Here is a 17,529-nt window from a genome sequence, read left to right as displayed (position 1 = left end):
GTATCTTTAGCCGGTAGAAGGGGTGAGGCGGCTGTCGGTGGGGGGGGGGGGGGCTCTCGTATAACAGCACTGATCTCATTCCTGAAGGTTCCACCTTCATAACCCAGTCACCTCCGCGAGACCCCACGTCCTTATACCGTCACATTGGGGGTTGGGTTTCAACATGTGAATTTGGGCGGGGGACACAAGCATTCTGTCTCTGACAGCATCCCTGAGGAGAGTTTTTCAAAGAGACAGCCCTCGTGATGGGTGAGATCTTCTCTCTTTCACCCAATAGAGAGACGAAGCCTTCCGGGGAGCTCTGACTCATCTAAAGGGAAGGTGAGGTGGCCTTGGGCGGGTCCCCTTGGAGCAGCCCCTCTCCTGAGTTGCCCAGCGGCAGCCTTATCTAAAAGAACAGGCGCCGTTTCTTTGCAACAGCAGAAGGCTGGGAACGTCCATCACAAATAAACAGCCATGTGTCTGACAAGCAGGGACACTTTGTTCTCGTGTCCAGCAGTTCCGCTTCCTGTTTCTTGATTGTCTATCAGCTCCTGCAGATCGCTTTTCTTCTTTGAAAACTGCAGACTTAAGTCACTCCAGTCATCCCTGTTGAACCGGTGCTTAAATGTTCCCACTACTCATGTGCAAACGATGTATGAGAAAAGGTTCGAGTCGGGGCAGGTCTCTGTTCCCCGGCGGCTGCGGAGCCGCTTGCTTCTGCCCGATCCGTGCCTGATGCTCGTACAACGCACTGCAAGGGCAGGTGTGCCTCGTATTCCTCCTGTGGTGTAAGGTGAAGGCTGGCTCTAGACGGGAACTTCACTCTCCAGGCTGCCTCTTTTCCCTCTCTGTTCACCCTTCCCACAGACATTGCGTGACAGACGCTGGTATCGGAGGGGAAGAGATAAAGAGACTCTCGGGGTTTTATCCTCCAGGAGGTGCTAGTCTTGCTGTGGGGCTGGCAGCAGAAGCAGGGAACCGAAAACAGGGGGTTTGGGGGACTTCCCGGTGGTCCAGTGGTTAGAACTTTGAGCTTCCATTGCAGGGGGCATGGGTTCCATCCCTGGTCAGGGAACTAAGATCCCGTGCGCCACGTGGCGTGGCCAGAAAGAAAGGAAGGAAGGAAGGAAGAAAAAGGAGGGAAGGAGGGAAGGAAAGGAAGAAAGGAATACATAGGGCTTCCCTGGTGGCGCAGTGGTTGAGAGTCCGCCTGCCGATGCAGGGGACACGGGTTCGTGCCCCGGTCCGGGAAGATCCCACATGCCACGGAGCGGCTGGGCCCGTGAGCCGTGGCCGCTGAGCCTGCGCGTCCGGAGCCTGTGCTCCGCAAAGGGAGAGGCCACAGCAGTGAGAGGCCCACATACCGCAAAAAAAATAAGGAATATATAAAAACCCCAAACCAGGGGGTTTGGAGCCCTGAGTGGTGATGCGCTCAGGGTATTCAGGAGGCCAGGAGGTGGCCACTGGGTCCCATGGTGGAAGCGGTGTTGGGGGGTCCTGGTGTGGGACCCAAAAGGATGAGTGAGGTGAGCCAGGCGGAGTGAGTGTGTGCCTGTCAGGGGTAGCGGGGTGTGAATAGAGGGGACCCAGCCAACAAAGCCTGCAGGCAAGGAGGACCATTTCTGCGGGGAGAAAGGACAGAGGCTTCTTAGTTGCAGCCCCGTGCTGTTTGGGCCGGGCTCAGGGCGTCCAGAACAAGGCCTGTTCCGCCTGGTAATGGTGGGATCTGGCTGAACACAGTGGCTCCACCTGGCCTGACTCGCTGGCCTCTCGCGTTGCTGGTGGAAGAGGCTTTGCGGCAGGTTCAAAGGGGTGTTAGAGCTGTCCGGTTTCCTGTGTTCCCCAAGAGTCATGATGACTGTTGCAGGTACTTCGTCCTTTCTCTAGTTCTCAACTGGGGGAGGTGGCTTTTGTCCCCAGCCCCCTCCCCCCCACCCCCACCCCGGGGCACCCTGAGTAGTATCCGGAGACGCTTGGGTTGTTCTGACTTGGGGTTGGGGACGCTGCTGACACCTAGTGGGTGGGGACCGAGAATGCCGCTCCTCAGTGTCTGACGGCCGCCACCCAGAGCACAGGACCATCCAGCCCTGGTATTGGAGGGGAAGCCCTGGTATTGGATGTCTGTAGCGCCGTGGCGGGGAGAGGCGGTGTGGTACCCCGTCGTACCCCATCGTTGGGCTATGCCGTGTATTGTCTGCTGGACATTTGGGTGGTTTCTGTGTTTTAGCTGGTGTGGTTGATGCCAGTATGATCATTCTTGTACGGGCCTCTTGGTGAACATACCTACACAGGGTTGACTTGAAGGTTATTCTCTCTGTTTCTGCAAGTGGTTGTGTTGATCTGTGCATCCGCCCCGTACACAAGAGTTGCAGGGGTTAGAAGCAGGCCACGTGTCCACCGACAGGCGAAAGGATAAGGAAAATGTGGCATACACATACGATGGAATATTAGCGTTAGAGAAGTGTGATCACGTGGATGAACCTCAAGCGCTGTAACCAGACACAGAAGGACAATCCTGTATGATTCCACTTACACAGGGTATCCTCAGGAGTCAAGTTCATGGAAACAGAAAGCAGAACGGTTGTTGCCAGGGGCCGGGAGATGCTGGATGGATATGGAGTTGTGCAAGATGAAGTTCTAGGGATCGGTTACACACAATGTAATTCTAGGGAACACTGCTGAGCTGTACCTTTAAAAACGGTTGACGGTAAATTTTCTGTGGGGTTTTTAAACCACGCTTTTAAAAAACAAGAATTACAGGTGCTCCTTGCCAAGCTGCTTTCCTTCGGGTTCCTGGTGTCTTCGTGGTTGCACTGCACTCCTTTGCAGCTCGTGGGACGCACCCTGCCTCTTCTCCGAGGTACGCTCGCTCGCTCGGGGCAGCAGAGGCACAGTGGCTGTTACAGGGTGACAGGAGTTTGAGCTTATGTAAATGTGGGAGAGGGTCCGTAAGGGAGACCTGGGGGATCCTGGACGGAAGGAGTGCCTCTGAGAAGCCACGCCCAGCCGGCCTGGGGAGCTGGCCCGGAGGGTGCCTGCATGCAGCCACCTGTACGTGGGCCCGGGCCAGGCATCTCCTCGTAGAAAGACAGGGGATGCAGAGCAATGGGGTGTAAGAGAAGCTGGAGGCCGCCGGGCTCTTCTGCATCGCTTCCACCTTCTATCCTTGGACAGGTTCTCCTTTGGACCCAATCTAACCAACCGTACAGGGATAGAGATTCTAGAAAACGTAGTTCCTGTGTTAACCACGAGGACCCAGAGCTGTGCCTGTTATAGACACCTGACCTGTGCCAGCAGCGTACATTTCAAAGGGCCGTCTGGGGAGATGGGGCATGTGTCCTTTTTTCCCCTTTGCTTCCTTGCAAAGCCACAGTATGTAAACCATGACATCTTTTAAAGAGGTATTTGTGTCTTAGCCTGAGAACTTAAGTACCACTTAAATCATGTTTCTTGTTTTTTTTAATGCGAGAAATGCGGTCTGGGTTTCCATGAACATAATCCACTTAGGGGAAACTTTTGTAAAACACTCCATGTGTAAATGGCAACTTGCTGTATTTTAGAAGTTTTCTGTAAGGCTATAGTCGCTAATCAAGGGAAAAAGAAACTTTAAATTAGCTTGAGAATAACCAGTAAGAACATCTAGGATAACTGAGCTTCGGGATTTCTTTTCCCCCAAACAATGTTGCTTGAAAGGACTTAGAAACCACTCTACCTAAATAGCTTGGAGTATTGTAAGTGAAGCAGTCTCCCTTTACCACTTCAACGTCTGGTTTCCCCGTGTTCATGATCAGGAATGGGGATCATGTGTCCCTGAACTGGAGAGTCCAGGGACCTAGCCTGTGCTGTAGTCCTGATTGGAACACCAGCAAATGACAAGTAAAATGATTTGTAAACATACTTGTATAATACTTCTGAATTTACAAAATATTTTCATAATTGTCTCACTTTTATTCCCCTGTTGGTCCCGGGTTGTAAGACAGCCAACTCTTCCCACCCTTGTTTTGGGCGACAGAATTGAGGCGAAGAAAAATCCAGTGACTCCCTTCCAGTTGTGTAGTGAAGGGGTCGGGGTGAGTCTCCAGCCCTCGATCCGTCACCCCTCATCTCTGTGAAACCTTGCCTGATACCCCTCCCCGACCCCTGTGGCTTGACTCTTCCCTCCTCTGTGCCGCCGGGGCCCACGAGTGCCTCCCTTGCTGTGCCTGTCACATGGAATTTATATCCGTCAGGGTCCAGTTGGGAGGCAGAAAGCGCATAGTGATTGGAACAGGGCCCGCATAATAGGAAACAGGATTCCGCAAACCGGCCACATAGCAAAACACCCCTTATGTCTTGTCTGTCTGTCCGGCAAGGTTGAGCAGTTACCATAGGGACCGGAAGGCCCCGCAAAGCCTAAAATATTTGCCATATGGCTCTTGAAGGAGAAGTTTGCCAGCCCCTGGTGTAAAGGATGACTAACTATTAGCAGATTATTACTTATTGTCAACTTACGGAGTCACGATGAGCTAGGAACTCCTCCGGGGTAGAGAGAGCTTTAAAAGAGTGCAGGAATAGCAGGTGCAAGGACCAACCACTGCCTCTAGAGCTGAGGCACGTTACCTATAAGGGAGGAGGAAGGAGGTGTGCGACTGCCCCCCCCTTACTGCCCTCCCTTCCCCCAGTCTGAGCTGCATGACATGGGTGTGACAGCAAAGTCACTGAGCCCCTCGGGCTAGCTGACAGACAGGAAGCTGCCCGTGCAGAACCTGGCAGGTGGCCAGGGAGCTGGCTGGCATGCCAGTGGAACCCCTGGGAAGCCGTCCGAGGGCATGCTTCTAAAACTGGCCGGGAAGCTGCCCGCTGGAGTGCTCGTGGAACTTGGCTGTGGAGCCGCGGTGGATTCAGCCACTGCCTTGTCCACAGGAGGAGGCGGAGAGGACAGCAGCCCCTCCAGCGCCCTCTCCTGAGGACCCTTGCAGAGCTGCCAGCCCACGGAGGAGAGCTATCCTCAGGTCCTGCCCCAGTATCACCGCTCGCTCGGGCAGCGACGGGTGGTTTGCACTTAAGAGGCTAGCTGGCGTGGTGTTGAAATGGGTCGTTCGCACACCTTGCTCCTTCTGGATTGTAACGTACCAGGCACGGGTGTTCGGAAAATGCTCCCTGAATGGTGCTTTCCAGAAACTGTCCCTTGCACGGGTTGGCCCGTGTTCTCTAGAGTGCTGTGCTGTGCTGAGGCTCTGGACTCCGCAGGGTCCCGAGGCCCCTAGACCTTTGCCCCACCTGGAGAAGAGGCACATACCTTGGGCTTTATCCTCCCCGGGGGAGGCCGTGGCCCCTTGGCTCCGAACGAACGCTCCTCCCAGGATTCTCATCTGCAGCCAGCCTGGGGTCTGAGCTGCCGCTGCTGATCCCCTGTTGCAAATTCCCTCCCCTCTCTGTTTCTTAAGACCTCTCCCTGAGCGGCCAGCTTCTTGTCTGTGTGTGTTTGGACTTGGGGTTGCGCAGTGCAGCCTCCACTGCCTCTGGGTCTTCACACGTCTCATTGACCTGCTCAGCCCCTCAGCCTGGCTCTGTCGCCTTGTTGGGGCCACACCTGCCTTTGTCTTGGGGTGGCATGTGATCCAGCGTTCGCTTTAGCCATGAGTGGCAGGCGTGTGTTAGAATCTTCAGAGCAGACCCTCGTGTTCTTGCGTGTGGGACTGAATACTGACGTGCTCACCTGAATCCGAATGTATGAGGTGGGTGTCGGTTTCTTAGGATTTTTTCATGTGGGGGTAGTTATCATTTTTCTTGTTTTTTGGTACGTTTTTTTGTCAACCATGAGGAAAGCAGTTTTCTTCCCTAATTGATATTTTATTGGTTGTTTTGAGGATTGGTACACACACGGTTCAATCTGTACATCCTTCCTAATGTATGTAGGAACTGAGGAACTAAGAGACCACGTAGTTCTGATTCTTTTCTAAACAGGTGTTCCACTGACTTTCTGGCTTAAAATGTGGAAACAACTTTTCCTTAAGAGGATATCAAGTATGAATCCCTTCAGATGTGGATAGGCTGTGACATCACAGGTCCCACGTCACCGTTTCATATCATAAGCACCACGTGCTCAAGTTTCCATGTTTTCTTGGCACATTCATGGCGCGTTATTAGGGAAACTGGAGTGTCGTGACCGGGGACAGGAAGGGCCAAGATCAAGAAGTGGTTTTCTTTAGGAAGTAATTATACTAAAAAAAATAGGAGTACAGGTAATTTTATTTTTATTTTTTTAACTTATTTTTTTGTTTTGTTTTGTTTGTTTGTTTCTGCGGTACGCGGGCCTCTCACCGCTGTGGCCTCTCCCATCGCGGAGCACAGGCTCCGGATGCGCAGGCTCGGTGGCCATGGCTCACGGGCCCAGCCGCTCCGCGGCACGTGGGACCTTCCCGGACCGGGGCACGAACCCGTGTCCCCTGCATCGGCAGGCGGACTCTCAACCACTGCGCCACCAGGGAAGCCCTAACTTCTTATTTTATATCGGAGTATAGTTGATTAACAATGTTGCATTCGTTTCAGATGTACAACAGAATGATTCAGTTATACGGTATACATGTATCTATTCTTTTCTAAATTCTTTTCTCAGTTAGGTTGTTACAAGATATTGAGCTGAGTTCCCTGTGCTACACAGTAGGTCCTTGTCGGTTATCCATTTTAAATATAGCAGCGTGTATCTGTCAGTCCCAAACTCCCTACCTATCTCTCCCCCCACCCCCCTTGGTAACCATAAGTTCGTTCTCTAAGTCTATGAGTCTGTTTCTGCCTTTTGTAGCATTTTTTAAATTTTCCACATATAAGCGATATCATACGATATTTCTCTTTGTCTGTCTGACTTGTGTCACTCAGTATGACAATCTGTAGGTCCATCTGTGTTGCTGCAAATGGCATTATTTCATTCTTTTTAATGGCTGAGTAATATTCCATTGTGTGTGTGTGTGTGTGTGTGTGTGTGTGTGTGTGTGTGTGTACACACACACACACACCACATCTTCTTTATCCTTTCCTCTGTTGATGGACGTTTAGGTTGCTTCCGTGTCTTGGCTATTGTAAACAGTGCTGCAGTGAACACTGCAGTGCACATATCCTTTTGGACCATGTTTTTCTCCGGGTATCCTGTTCAAGACCTATTACGTGCGTGACTGCGTCTCCAAATTGCCATTGAGTATGTTTTGTGTTGTCAGGTTAAGAAAAACTACCCCCCATGGAATGTTAAGCTGAATTCATTATCCCACCCTTCCCTGGTTGGACCAAAAAATAACCAACGAACAATGTCACCTCTTCAGAAAGCGTTTATACTCCAGAAATGGGGTGAGGTGGGATTTCCTTCTTAAGCATGTTTCCAGAGCTACGGCGAAGCTTAAATTCCCCAAATAGTCGATAAAAACACTCCTCGGGATGTACAAGAAGGGAGACAGGGACCAGTGACTGATGGTATGTTCACGTCTTAACACTTGAGAGGTTTTTGGTTTTCGATGGGCTTCTCGGTTACCAGAGATGCACTCTCCGATTAGTTCACAATTTGATGCTTTTCCTGGATGAGTCAGCTCTCTTTTCTGAAACAAGGGAGCTCAAGGAGAACGAGTTAAAATAGTTAAATGAAGCAGACCAAGGAGGTGACGTCAGTGATTGTCCTGGCTCACAAAAGGCAGTGCTTTCTCATGGCTTGTTCTCCAGACAGCAAAGCTTTCTTTGAGATAGTCATAACTGATTAATCACGGGTGTGATTCATGGCCTTTGAAATATGATACTGGACTTAACACATTCTTCCTCCTTTGGTTTTGATCTCTGGGTGTCGCGATTTTCCACATCAGTCCCGCTCAACGTCTGAGCTCCCCCCGGCCGACCCCTTTCCTGTGGCCCTTGACGTCCAGCATCGCTTCTGTCCTTAGACCTTCCTTCCCAGTGTCTGGAGCACTTGCTTACATTAGTGTTCTCTGCCCTGTGTTGGTTTGAGCCCTTGTTTCTGTCCAGTACAAAGACAGAACCCGCCGCCTTCTGTTCTCGGGCAGAAGAAATTCTTTTCGCGTCAGCCTCCAGGATGAAGCTACCAGACGCATTTGCTGGAATAAGAAGGTCGCTCCCCTGCTTCCGTGCTGGCCTTCGGGGGCCCCCACTGCCTCCAGGATATCATGCCAGATTCCGACCCAAGGTCAAGTTCCTCATCTTCCTCTTTCTGCCCTTATCTTCAAACGCTCCCCAGCCAGAGCTCTGCGCTGGGCCAGGCTGACATTCCTCAGACCGGCCCGGCTTCCTGCCTCTGCCCCATCTTCACATGCAGACCCCCCTGTGGAATGTCCGCCCCCATCCATGCCACCCCTTTCAAGTTGCCCTTCGTGGGCCTCTCTCTTCGTGAAGTCTTTCATCTCCAGCCCCGAGGCCAAGCGAGCCCGGCCCCTCGCGCCCCTGCTGCCCTGATGTGGTTCCTTCCCACGGGAGTCCCGGCTCCCAGGAGAATCAAGGTTCTCCGGCCTCCGTGGATGTCATCCTTGATCAGCTGTAACTAACATCCGTTGGATGAAATACAAAAACTTTGTTCCAACGAGACTTCCATTGACTGTTTTTTCCCCCGCTGCTGTTTCCAGAAAAAGTGTTTCCGTAAGAACAGCAAGGAAATCTGCACATTTGGGGACACTTGAGTCTTAATTGAGGCCCTACACTGGAGTTTTCCAATGCCAGTGAACACTCAGACCAGAATATTGGACCTGGCACGTGAACGTGGGACGTTGATTCTGCCCGTGGCACACGGACAGGCATCGTGGGCGTGGAGTCATTTGTTCTCGCGTGCCTGTCTTTTTGTAAAGGGACTTTTCTTCTGAGCTACAGCGAGCGGCACTGAGAACTTCGCCTGGTGGCTCTGGGACAGGACTGCCCTGTTTGTGGCTCCCGAGTGCTGTAGATGTCAGGCAGTTCCCTCTGCTAGTGGCAATGCCAAGCGCTCTCTTGACTATAAGGCAGGGGACGGTGACAGAACGATCCTGAGTGTCTGTAATGTGTGATACACTGTACAGTGCTGGCAGGCAGAGTCAGTAAGTATCCTGTGAGACTAGAGCCAACTTCAGGTTTGCTCTCCACCAAGTTCAAGCCTATTTAATTCTTCCTAATGGGAGAAGTTTGATGGGGTCAAGAGTACAGACTGGAGGTTTTCAAAACGTCTTCTTTTACAACTGTTTTCTCCATGAGCACAATAAACGTCAAACAGACAGTTTGTCTTGGCGAGGAAGCCAGGCGGGGAGAATTCCCCAGCTTCTGTGTCGCCCAAGCCCAGCGCCGTCTTTGCTGGGAATGTAGGTAGAGTGTGGTCGGGACGGCGACGGTGGACACTTCGGAGTGCGGTCTTCACTGGTGCAGGAGGAGCTTGGGAAGTCTTTGCGGATGAGGGGAAGCAACACGATGTCATCAGACTTCGATGCCAGCGCTTGGAGACAGTCTCGCAGAACTTGTGCATCCAGGGGTTTGTGGGAATGAGACTGAAAAACCCACCGGGTCATGGCTGAGTCACACGGGTTGCCTCCAGGACGTCCTGCCTTGGAAAGCTGCCCTAAGGCCCTTGCAAGGTCCTTGGTCATAGTTGTCTTGCCTGAAGAGTTTTCTTGTGAAGCTGAAATTCAGAGAGGCATCATCGCAAGGAGAGGGACGCACGTACACGCGCTACCCTCGCTTCTCGCCAGCTCTGCGCGTGTTTGCTTCTTTGGGCTTTTGTGACTCTCACCCCCTCTTTGTTCACTTCCTGCACCTTCACCCACCCATCTTCTTCCAGGTTTCTCCGTGTTGGGGCCCCAGGGTTCTGTCCTCAGCTCTTGGTGGGTCTGTTTTCTGTGTAGGAGGCCTCCGTCCCCGTCCCTCCAGTTTTTAAATTCCTTCCGCTGCTGGTCACCCCGTGAGCAGGCCACCTCTCCCCGGGTACCCTCCCCTCCCCTCAGGCAGCCGCCCACCGACCCTCCGCCTGGACGGCCCTTTGGCCTCCCACCCAGGGCGTGCCAAAACAGAAACTCCCCACCACGTAACCTTCACCTTGGCCACGTGTGGCTGAGTGTGTAATCTTGGTGGGGTGGAAACTCATTTACGATCTGTTATCATGTCGGGATAAAAGTTGTCTAGACTTTGAAACCGGTTGTTAACCGAATGGTTCGCTTCATAGTTTAGTTAGGAGTGCTCATTTTGTTTATGTCATGGACTTGCAATGAATAATTGCTTTATTAACCTAGGAAAAGTTCAGCTGTCCTTGGGATCGGGCGGAGACTTTAGGAAAGCACCACGTGGTTTCAGAGCGGAGCCTGTAAGTTGCCTCGTTTCCAGCTCTGTAACTACCGGAGGAGAAACGTTCACGGCTTTACTGCTTTGTGAGGTTCGGAACGGACTTTTAGGTTAGTCCTGGCAAACAGAGCAGCGAACTTCCTAACCCGTACACCTCTGTGCCTAGAAGCATTCATCTCTTTCACTAGTTTTCCTAGCAGTTCGTAAAAATAATGGCTTTTCGGTGTGAAACGGGGGTTGGCAACTTTTTTTTAATAACAAGCCAAGTAGTAAATATTTTTGGCTTTGTGGGTCAGACTCTGCTGTTCTCTCCTGTAGAAGTGTATAAACAAACAGCTCTGGTTGTATTCCAGTAAAATTTTATTTACAAAAAAAAAAAAAGCAGCTGGCTGGATTTGACGCATGGGCCACGGTTTGCCAAGCGCTAGTACAGAAGCAGGTTGGTTAATCGACGGATTATTTGATGCTGAGTTGGATTATTACTGTATAGGGAAGACGAGGGTGAGGATTTAAAGATGAAGATTCCTCAGGGTAAAAATCATAAAACGCTTTTAAGGAGTCAGTCAACACACATTCATACACGCGTGTTTAACACTGAGTAGGGAGTATTTTACGTTCCCAGCGTGGTGTAGTCATCTAGGACTGTAATGAAAGGAATCAGATGCTAAGCGTCAGCAAGGATGTGGAGAAACTGGGGCCCTCGGATGCAGAACGTAAAGTGGTGCAGCTGCTTCAGAAGGCAGTCTGGCAGGTCCTCACAAGGTTCGCCGTAGCTACCGTGCGACCCTGCCATTCCGCTCCTAGGCGTACACCCAAGGGAAGTGAAGACGCACGCGCAAGCACGAACTTGTACACCAGTGCTCACGGCAGCGTTAGTAGCCAGAAAGGAAAAGCAGCTTCAATACCCATCACCGATGAACGGATAAATAAGATGTGGTCGGTCCCTACAGTGGAGCGTCCTTCAGCCATAAGAACGAGTGAAGCTGTGACGCAGGCTACGACATGGTGCACCTTGAAAACCTGAGTGAAGGAAGCCAGACACAGAAGGCCGCCTATTGTAGGATTTTGTTTATATGAAATATCCAGGATAGGCAAACCCTAGATGCAGAGAGCAGACGCATGGTTGCCAGGGGCTGGAAGCATCGGGAAGTGACCGCTGACAGGCATGGACGAGGTTTCTTCTGGGGTTAGGAAACCGTTCTAAAATGGGTGGTGGTGGTGACTGGACAACCCTGTGAATATACTAAGAAGCCACTCATTTATCTTTATATGGGTAAGTTGTGTGCTGTCTGAATTATATCTAAATACAGCTGTTACGGAAATAACTAGGTGCGGGATTAATCTATGAGAAATAACTAGTAAATAATAATTTAAAAAAAAACCTATCATGATTTTTTGGAGGAAGGAGATCCAGAAAGTGAATCGGTATTTCTGGCTCTGCTGTTTCTGGTGTGTTTCTGAGAGCTCGTGCGCTTTCCCGCCCCTCCGTGAATGGTACACCTTGCGGAGGCAGACCGGGTGAGGGATGCGTCCCTGGTCTCCCGCTGGGAATCAGGGCCCAGGTGGATCCCTTCACCCCTGGGTTGTCCTGAAGCCAGTCTGAGAAAACCTGTGGGTGGCATGTGTCACGGGCATGTTGTCTTCCTGGCCAAGTCCTGGGGACTTGTTTGCTTGTTCAAGAGGCTCACAGGGTACACTTCTGTGTTGCAGATCGAAGAAGGAAGCAAAGCGGCGGCAGTGGACAAGTTGTTGGCCGGAGATGAGATCGTTGGCATCAACGACATCAGTCTGTCGGGGTTTAGACAGGAAGCGATTTGCCTGGTGAAGGGGTCGCATAAGACCCTGAAGCTGGTGGTGAAAAGGTAAGACCTGGGCCTCGTGCCTTGTTTACAAACAGAGATGAGCGGGACCGTGAAACCTGGAGTCTATTGGCTGCGCCGTGTCACTGTGGCAATCGTGATTTGGACTTAAGTCGCGTGCGCGTGTGTGTGTACATGCATGTACACTTAGGAATCTATCTCTTGGCCAAGGATGAATCCAACATCAAAAATTTTAAACATTCTTTTTTTAAAATTAATTTTTATTGGAGTATAGTTGATTTACAGTGTTGTGTTTCTGCTATACAGCAAAATGAATCAGCTATACATATACAGATGTCCACTCTTTTTTAGATTCTATTCCCATGTAGGTCATTACAAAGTTGTTGTTGTTGTTTTTCCAATAGTTATTTATCTTGGCTGCGCTGGGTCTTAGTTGTGGCACTGAGGGTCTTCATTGCAGCACGTGGCCTCTTTAGTTGCGGCATGTGGACTTGTAGTTGTGGCGTGCATTCAGGATCTAGTTCCCCAGCCAGAGATCGAACACAGGCCCCCTGCATTGGGAGCGTGCAGTCTTGCCCACCGGACCGCCAGGGAAGTCCCTACAAAGTATCGAGTAGAGTTCCCTGTGCTATACAGTAGGTTCTTAAAAGATTTCTTCTTTTATTACTGTTGACTGTTAATTTCGATGTAAGTGATTTTGAATACTTAAATCTTATTCTTGGCAACATGTCGGTGGTTTTCTGGCAGTGAGGAAACTGCTTATGCTCCAGATGATGAAATGTCATTGCCTGTGTTTTACACAAGGTGGCAGGCTACCAGGTTTCGGGGTTTTATGCTAAAATGGGATGCATATAGACTTACAGGTCAGCTGGCAGGTGTTTCCAGTGCTGTGCTGAGGTCTGAGGGGAGCAAGTGCATATTCCAAGAAAGGAGATTGTGGATAGGAGTTGGGATGATTCAAAGGGGTCAGAAAGTGAAGTTGGGCACGGGATGCTTCTACACACGGGCACTAGAACGGTACTACGGGGCAGCATGGAGGTGTTTTGGGACTTTTTTTTTTTTTTTGGCCACGCTGCACAGCTTGTGGGAATCTTAGTTCCCCAACCAGGGACCAGGAATCGAACCTGTGCCCCCTGAAGTGGAAGTGCTGAGTCTTAACCCCTGGACCGCCAGGGAATGCTGGTGACTGGTTTCAGATAGAAATAATTCTCGACCTTGTGTTCTACAGTTGGCTAATTCATAGTAAAGTGTTGACGTGCCCCTTTTAGCAGAATTAGTGCAGTCTTTCCAAGGTTGGCTGTAAATTTTATTTTACTTTTTAAAAATTTATTTATTTATTTATTGTTTATTTTTGGTTGCCTTGGGTCTTTGTTGCTGTGTGCGGGCTTTCTGTAGTTGCGGCGAGCAGGGGCTACTCTTCGTTGAAGTGCATGTGCTTCTCACTGTGGTGGCTTCTCTTGCTGCAGAGCACGGACCCTAGGCGCGCGGGCTTCAGTAGTTGTGGCACACAGGCTTCAGTTGCGGCTCGCGGACTCTAGAGCACAGGCTCAGTAGGTGTGGCGCACAGGCTTAGTTGCTCCGCGGCATGTGGGATCTTCCCGGACCAGGGCTCGAACCCGTGTCCCCTGCATTGGCAGGCGGATTCTTAACCACTGCGCCACCAGGGAAGCCTGGCTGTATATTTTAAAAAGTAAATTGACTCAAGGCCTTCAGTTTTTAGTACAGACTTGAAGACATATCCCTGTGGACTTTTTATGTATTTATTTTGAGGGGACCAAAATAGCATCCAAGGAGGAGGTTCAGAAACGAAGAAGGAAGAAATTTCATCCTTTGCCACATTAATGTAGCAGCCTCATTTCTCAGTGGAATAGGCTGTCCTCCTTGTAAATCAGAAAACTGAAGTTTCAGAATGGCCATTTTGGAGACTTCTGGGGGAGCAGGGGACAGGACGGGTACCATCATGGTGCATAATTTCTTTGAGGTCACCTTATTAAGCCTCCTAAGGCAGGACGTGTGACGTTCTCACAGGATTCCGTCAGACTTGGTGGAGCGCTGGTGATGGTGAGGGACACTTGACCCACACAGGGGAGACAGCGGTTATAAACCACCACCTGAAGTGTCTCCTTTGCAGGGCTGCCCGAGCCCCCAGAACACACAGACGGCTCGTTGGCTTACTGTCCATCTACCCCCACTGGGAAAACACTGGCTTCGTTGACGCGGTGAGCAGACCGTCTCGCCAGTTTGCGGCTCCTTATTGCAGTGCCCGACGCGCAAGGGCAAATGAAGGGCTTGGACTTACTGAATCGAATTGGTTTGAACTGCCCCGGGACGGGCATCATTGGAGGGCCTCATGGGGATGCTGACACTGAGGTGCTCATTCAGTAAAACCTGTCAGTGTGACATCGGCCAGCCCGGGGGAGGCAGCAGCGAATAAAAGCGAGCCAGTGACACATCCTGGGGGACGGAATCAGGATGCATGAATATTTTCACCGGTTGCATCTCACAAGGTAAAAATGAAATGTTGGTCTATGTCAGATCTTATTCTAGGGTCCAAAAAAAGAAAAAGCAGGTGTGTAATAAAGTTGGTTTAGTAACAACAGCTATAAAGAAGGGAATTTGCACCCCAGTAGGAAGTTGGATGAAAGACACTCATAGGCAGTTTCTAATATGAGAAATGCACATAGGAAACAAGTGTTTAAAAAGACGTTTAACTAGGGATCGACAGGTTTACTTACAAACCAGGTTTTGATTCTCCAGCTGGCCGAGATCTAATGGAATAGCAATGCCCGTTGGTGCTGAGATGTGGGGAAACAAGTGCTTATTTGATGTAATGCTGATGAGACTTTCTGGTAAGCGGTTTGGCAACATGTGTCAAAAGGCCTATTTTGGACTCAGAATTTCGTTTCTTGGATCCTAGATATTCAGCAAAAGGAAATGACTGAAGTGAATTAGGGACCATCCGTACTGCAGAGTGCTGCCACTATAAATGGTGTGAGCCAGATGAACTTATCTACGAAACAGAAACAGACTCCCAGACACAGAGCACAGACTGGGGGTTGCCAAAGGCGGGTGGGGGGCGGAGGAGGGATGCATTGGGAGGTTGGGATTAGCAGATGCAAACTATTACATGTAGAATGGGTAAACAACAAGGTCCTACTGTAGAGCACAGGGAACTCTAGTCAGCATCCTGTGACAGACCGTAATGGAATAGAATATGAAAAAAATACATATGTGTGTGTATAACTGAGTCTCTGCTGTACAGCAGAAATGAACACGTTATAAATCTATACGTCAATAAAAGTTTTTAAAAAGAATACAAGTGCTACTACAAAATTAAAAAATGGTGTCAGTGGGCTTCCCTGGTGGCACAGTGGTTAAGAATCTGCCTGCCAATGCAAGGGACACGGGTTCGAGCCCTGGTCCGGGAAGAATCCCACATGCCGCGCGGAGCAACTCAGCCCATGCACCACAGCTACTGAGCCTGCATGCTAGAGCCCGCAAGCCACGATTACTGAAGCCTGCACGCCTAGAGCCCGTGCTTTGCAACGGGAGAGGCCACTGCAATGAGAAGCCCGCACACCGCAGAGGGGACTGAGAAAGCCCGTGTGCAGCGACGAAGACCCAACACAGCCAAAAATAAATAAATAAAATAAATTTACGGAAAAAAATGGTGTCAGTATTTCGTGACATGGAAAGATGCCCCTCAAAGTCCAGTTGAGTGGAACACATACAAGCAGTTATAGAACTGTATCGGCCCCATGAAAAAAAGTTTTAATTTTGGTAAAATACACATAACAAAACTTACCATTTTATCCATTAAGTGCACAGTCTAAGTGTATTACTTCTCTGATGATAAAAATGGCGAGCTTGAAAAAAAAAATGGCGAGCTTGTTGCACTTTTTTTTTTTTTTTTGTGGTACGCGGGCCTATCACTGTTGTGGCCTCTCCCGTTGCGGAGCACAGGCTCCGGACGCGCAGGCTCAGCGGCCATGGCTCACGGGCCCAGCCGCTCCGCGGCATGTGGGATCTTCCCGGACCGGGGCACGAACCCGTGTCCCCTGCATCGGCAGGCGGACTCCCGACCACTGCGCCACCAGGGAAGCCCTCGTTGCACTTTTAAAGAGGAGAGGCCTTTGGGGTTCCGTGTGATGTGTTCACAGGACTCCGCAGGAGGTTTGGTCCCCAGGAAGCGGTCAGCTGTGCTCTGTTCTGGGCGGTGCCCCCAGGAGGCTCTGTTTATTGCTCTGTGATCAAGACAGGCAGGATCACCCTAAGGGGTGGGTGTTGGAATGCCGGCTACAGTTACTCCAAGAGTGACTTTTTATTCCGCATTTATGAGTACTCAGAGTAACCCATGGGCGTGGGACAACAGTCACTTTGGAACGGGAACTGGGTGGGATACATCAGCCTTTCTCCCAAGCCCTCTCATCTTCCCATTTTGCCGCTCCGGAGAGTGGCCGTGTCAGTACTAATCTCTTAGGTTTCCTTTTAGACACAGGTACCTCCTTATGTGTTACACGTGAAAATGGGGGTTGGTCCAGGGTGAGTGCTCTGAGTCGAGATTTCTCCTGACCCCGTGCGGCTCCACGGTCGGGATCCTCTGCTGTGTGTCTAGCAGGTCCTCTGTGTGCGGACATTTACGGTGCTTCCGGTGTACAGCAGACAGTGCTGCGGTGTGATGCTTTTGTACCCGAGACCCCATACATGTGCGTGTAGGCCGTCCTGATCCGTTCCTAGCGTGGGAGGTTTGGAGGCAGAAAGTACCGTGCATCGTGAAGTCTGTTTTTGTTGGCTTTGTGGATGTGATAGGTGACCGATGCTTTTACCGTTTAAATGGGCATTTCTGTCATTATGACCGAGGTTGGGCATCATTCCATGTGTTCAGAAGCTTTTTTTTTTTTTTTTTTTGAATTCGAGGAACATAGTTAAGGATCTAAAAACCGGATGATGTGAATTCTGTTCGGAGTACACACCATGAGAACTGGGGGTAGAAGGAGAGAGAAGGCCTGGGGGCCCGGCCCGCTGGCCGTGGAGCTGACTGCGTATCCAACAGACTTGTGGGGAGACCGGTCAAACTTTGGCTGTGAAGGGTTGATGGGGGCCCTGGTGTAGAATCCCACTTTGTAATCCGCATACCCGGTTTCCCTTTAAGTGAGGGGTGTGCAGGATGACTATTTAGTTTAGATAGAGCTTAATAGTCTAACTAACACATATAACCCAATATAAAACCAAACCAAGCAGTTTGTCCAAATGTTTTTTTCTTTTCAAACACACTTTTAAAAACAAACTTAGGTGTTTTTAAATTTTTTAAAGGTAATTTTGGATTAAATTTTAATACTGTGTGTGGGTATTACTTTTGCCTATTAGAAAAGTCTGAAACGGTGGTTTTGCCTAGAAATGTGAATAAAATTCTACAAAATGGTTTATTCGTTAATACTAGGATCTGTTAATGTCATCTGGC

General features: G+C 50.2%; 1 protein-coding gene across 2 annotated transcripts in view; it reads left to right on the top strand.

Moving 5' to 3' along the window:
* Positions 1-17,529, top strand: part of SHROOM2 (shroom family member 2) — a 135,581-nt gene that overhangs the window by 49,150 nt on the left and 68,902 nt on the right. For both annotated transcript variants that reach the window (XM_060003161.1, XM_060003160.1), the window contains exon 2: positions 11,959-12,110. In XM_060003161.1, the coding sequence (XP_059859144.1) occupies positions 11,959-12,110 (152 nt within the window). The remainder of the gene's footprint in view (positions 1-11,958; positions 12,111-17,529) is intronic.

Source organism: Delphinus delphis, chromosome X (genome assembly GCF_949987515.2).
Source record: "Delphinus delphis chromosome X, mDelDel1.2, whole genome shotgun sequence".
Classification (NCBI taxonomy): Eukaryota; Metazoa; Chordata; class Mammalia; order Artiodactyla; family Delphinidae; genus Delphinus; species Delphinus delphis.
Note: the sequence above shows the minus strand (reverse complement) of the source record. Positions and strands in the feature narration are given on the sequence as shown.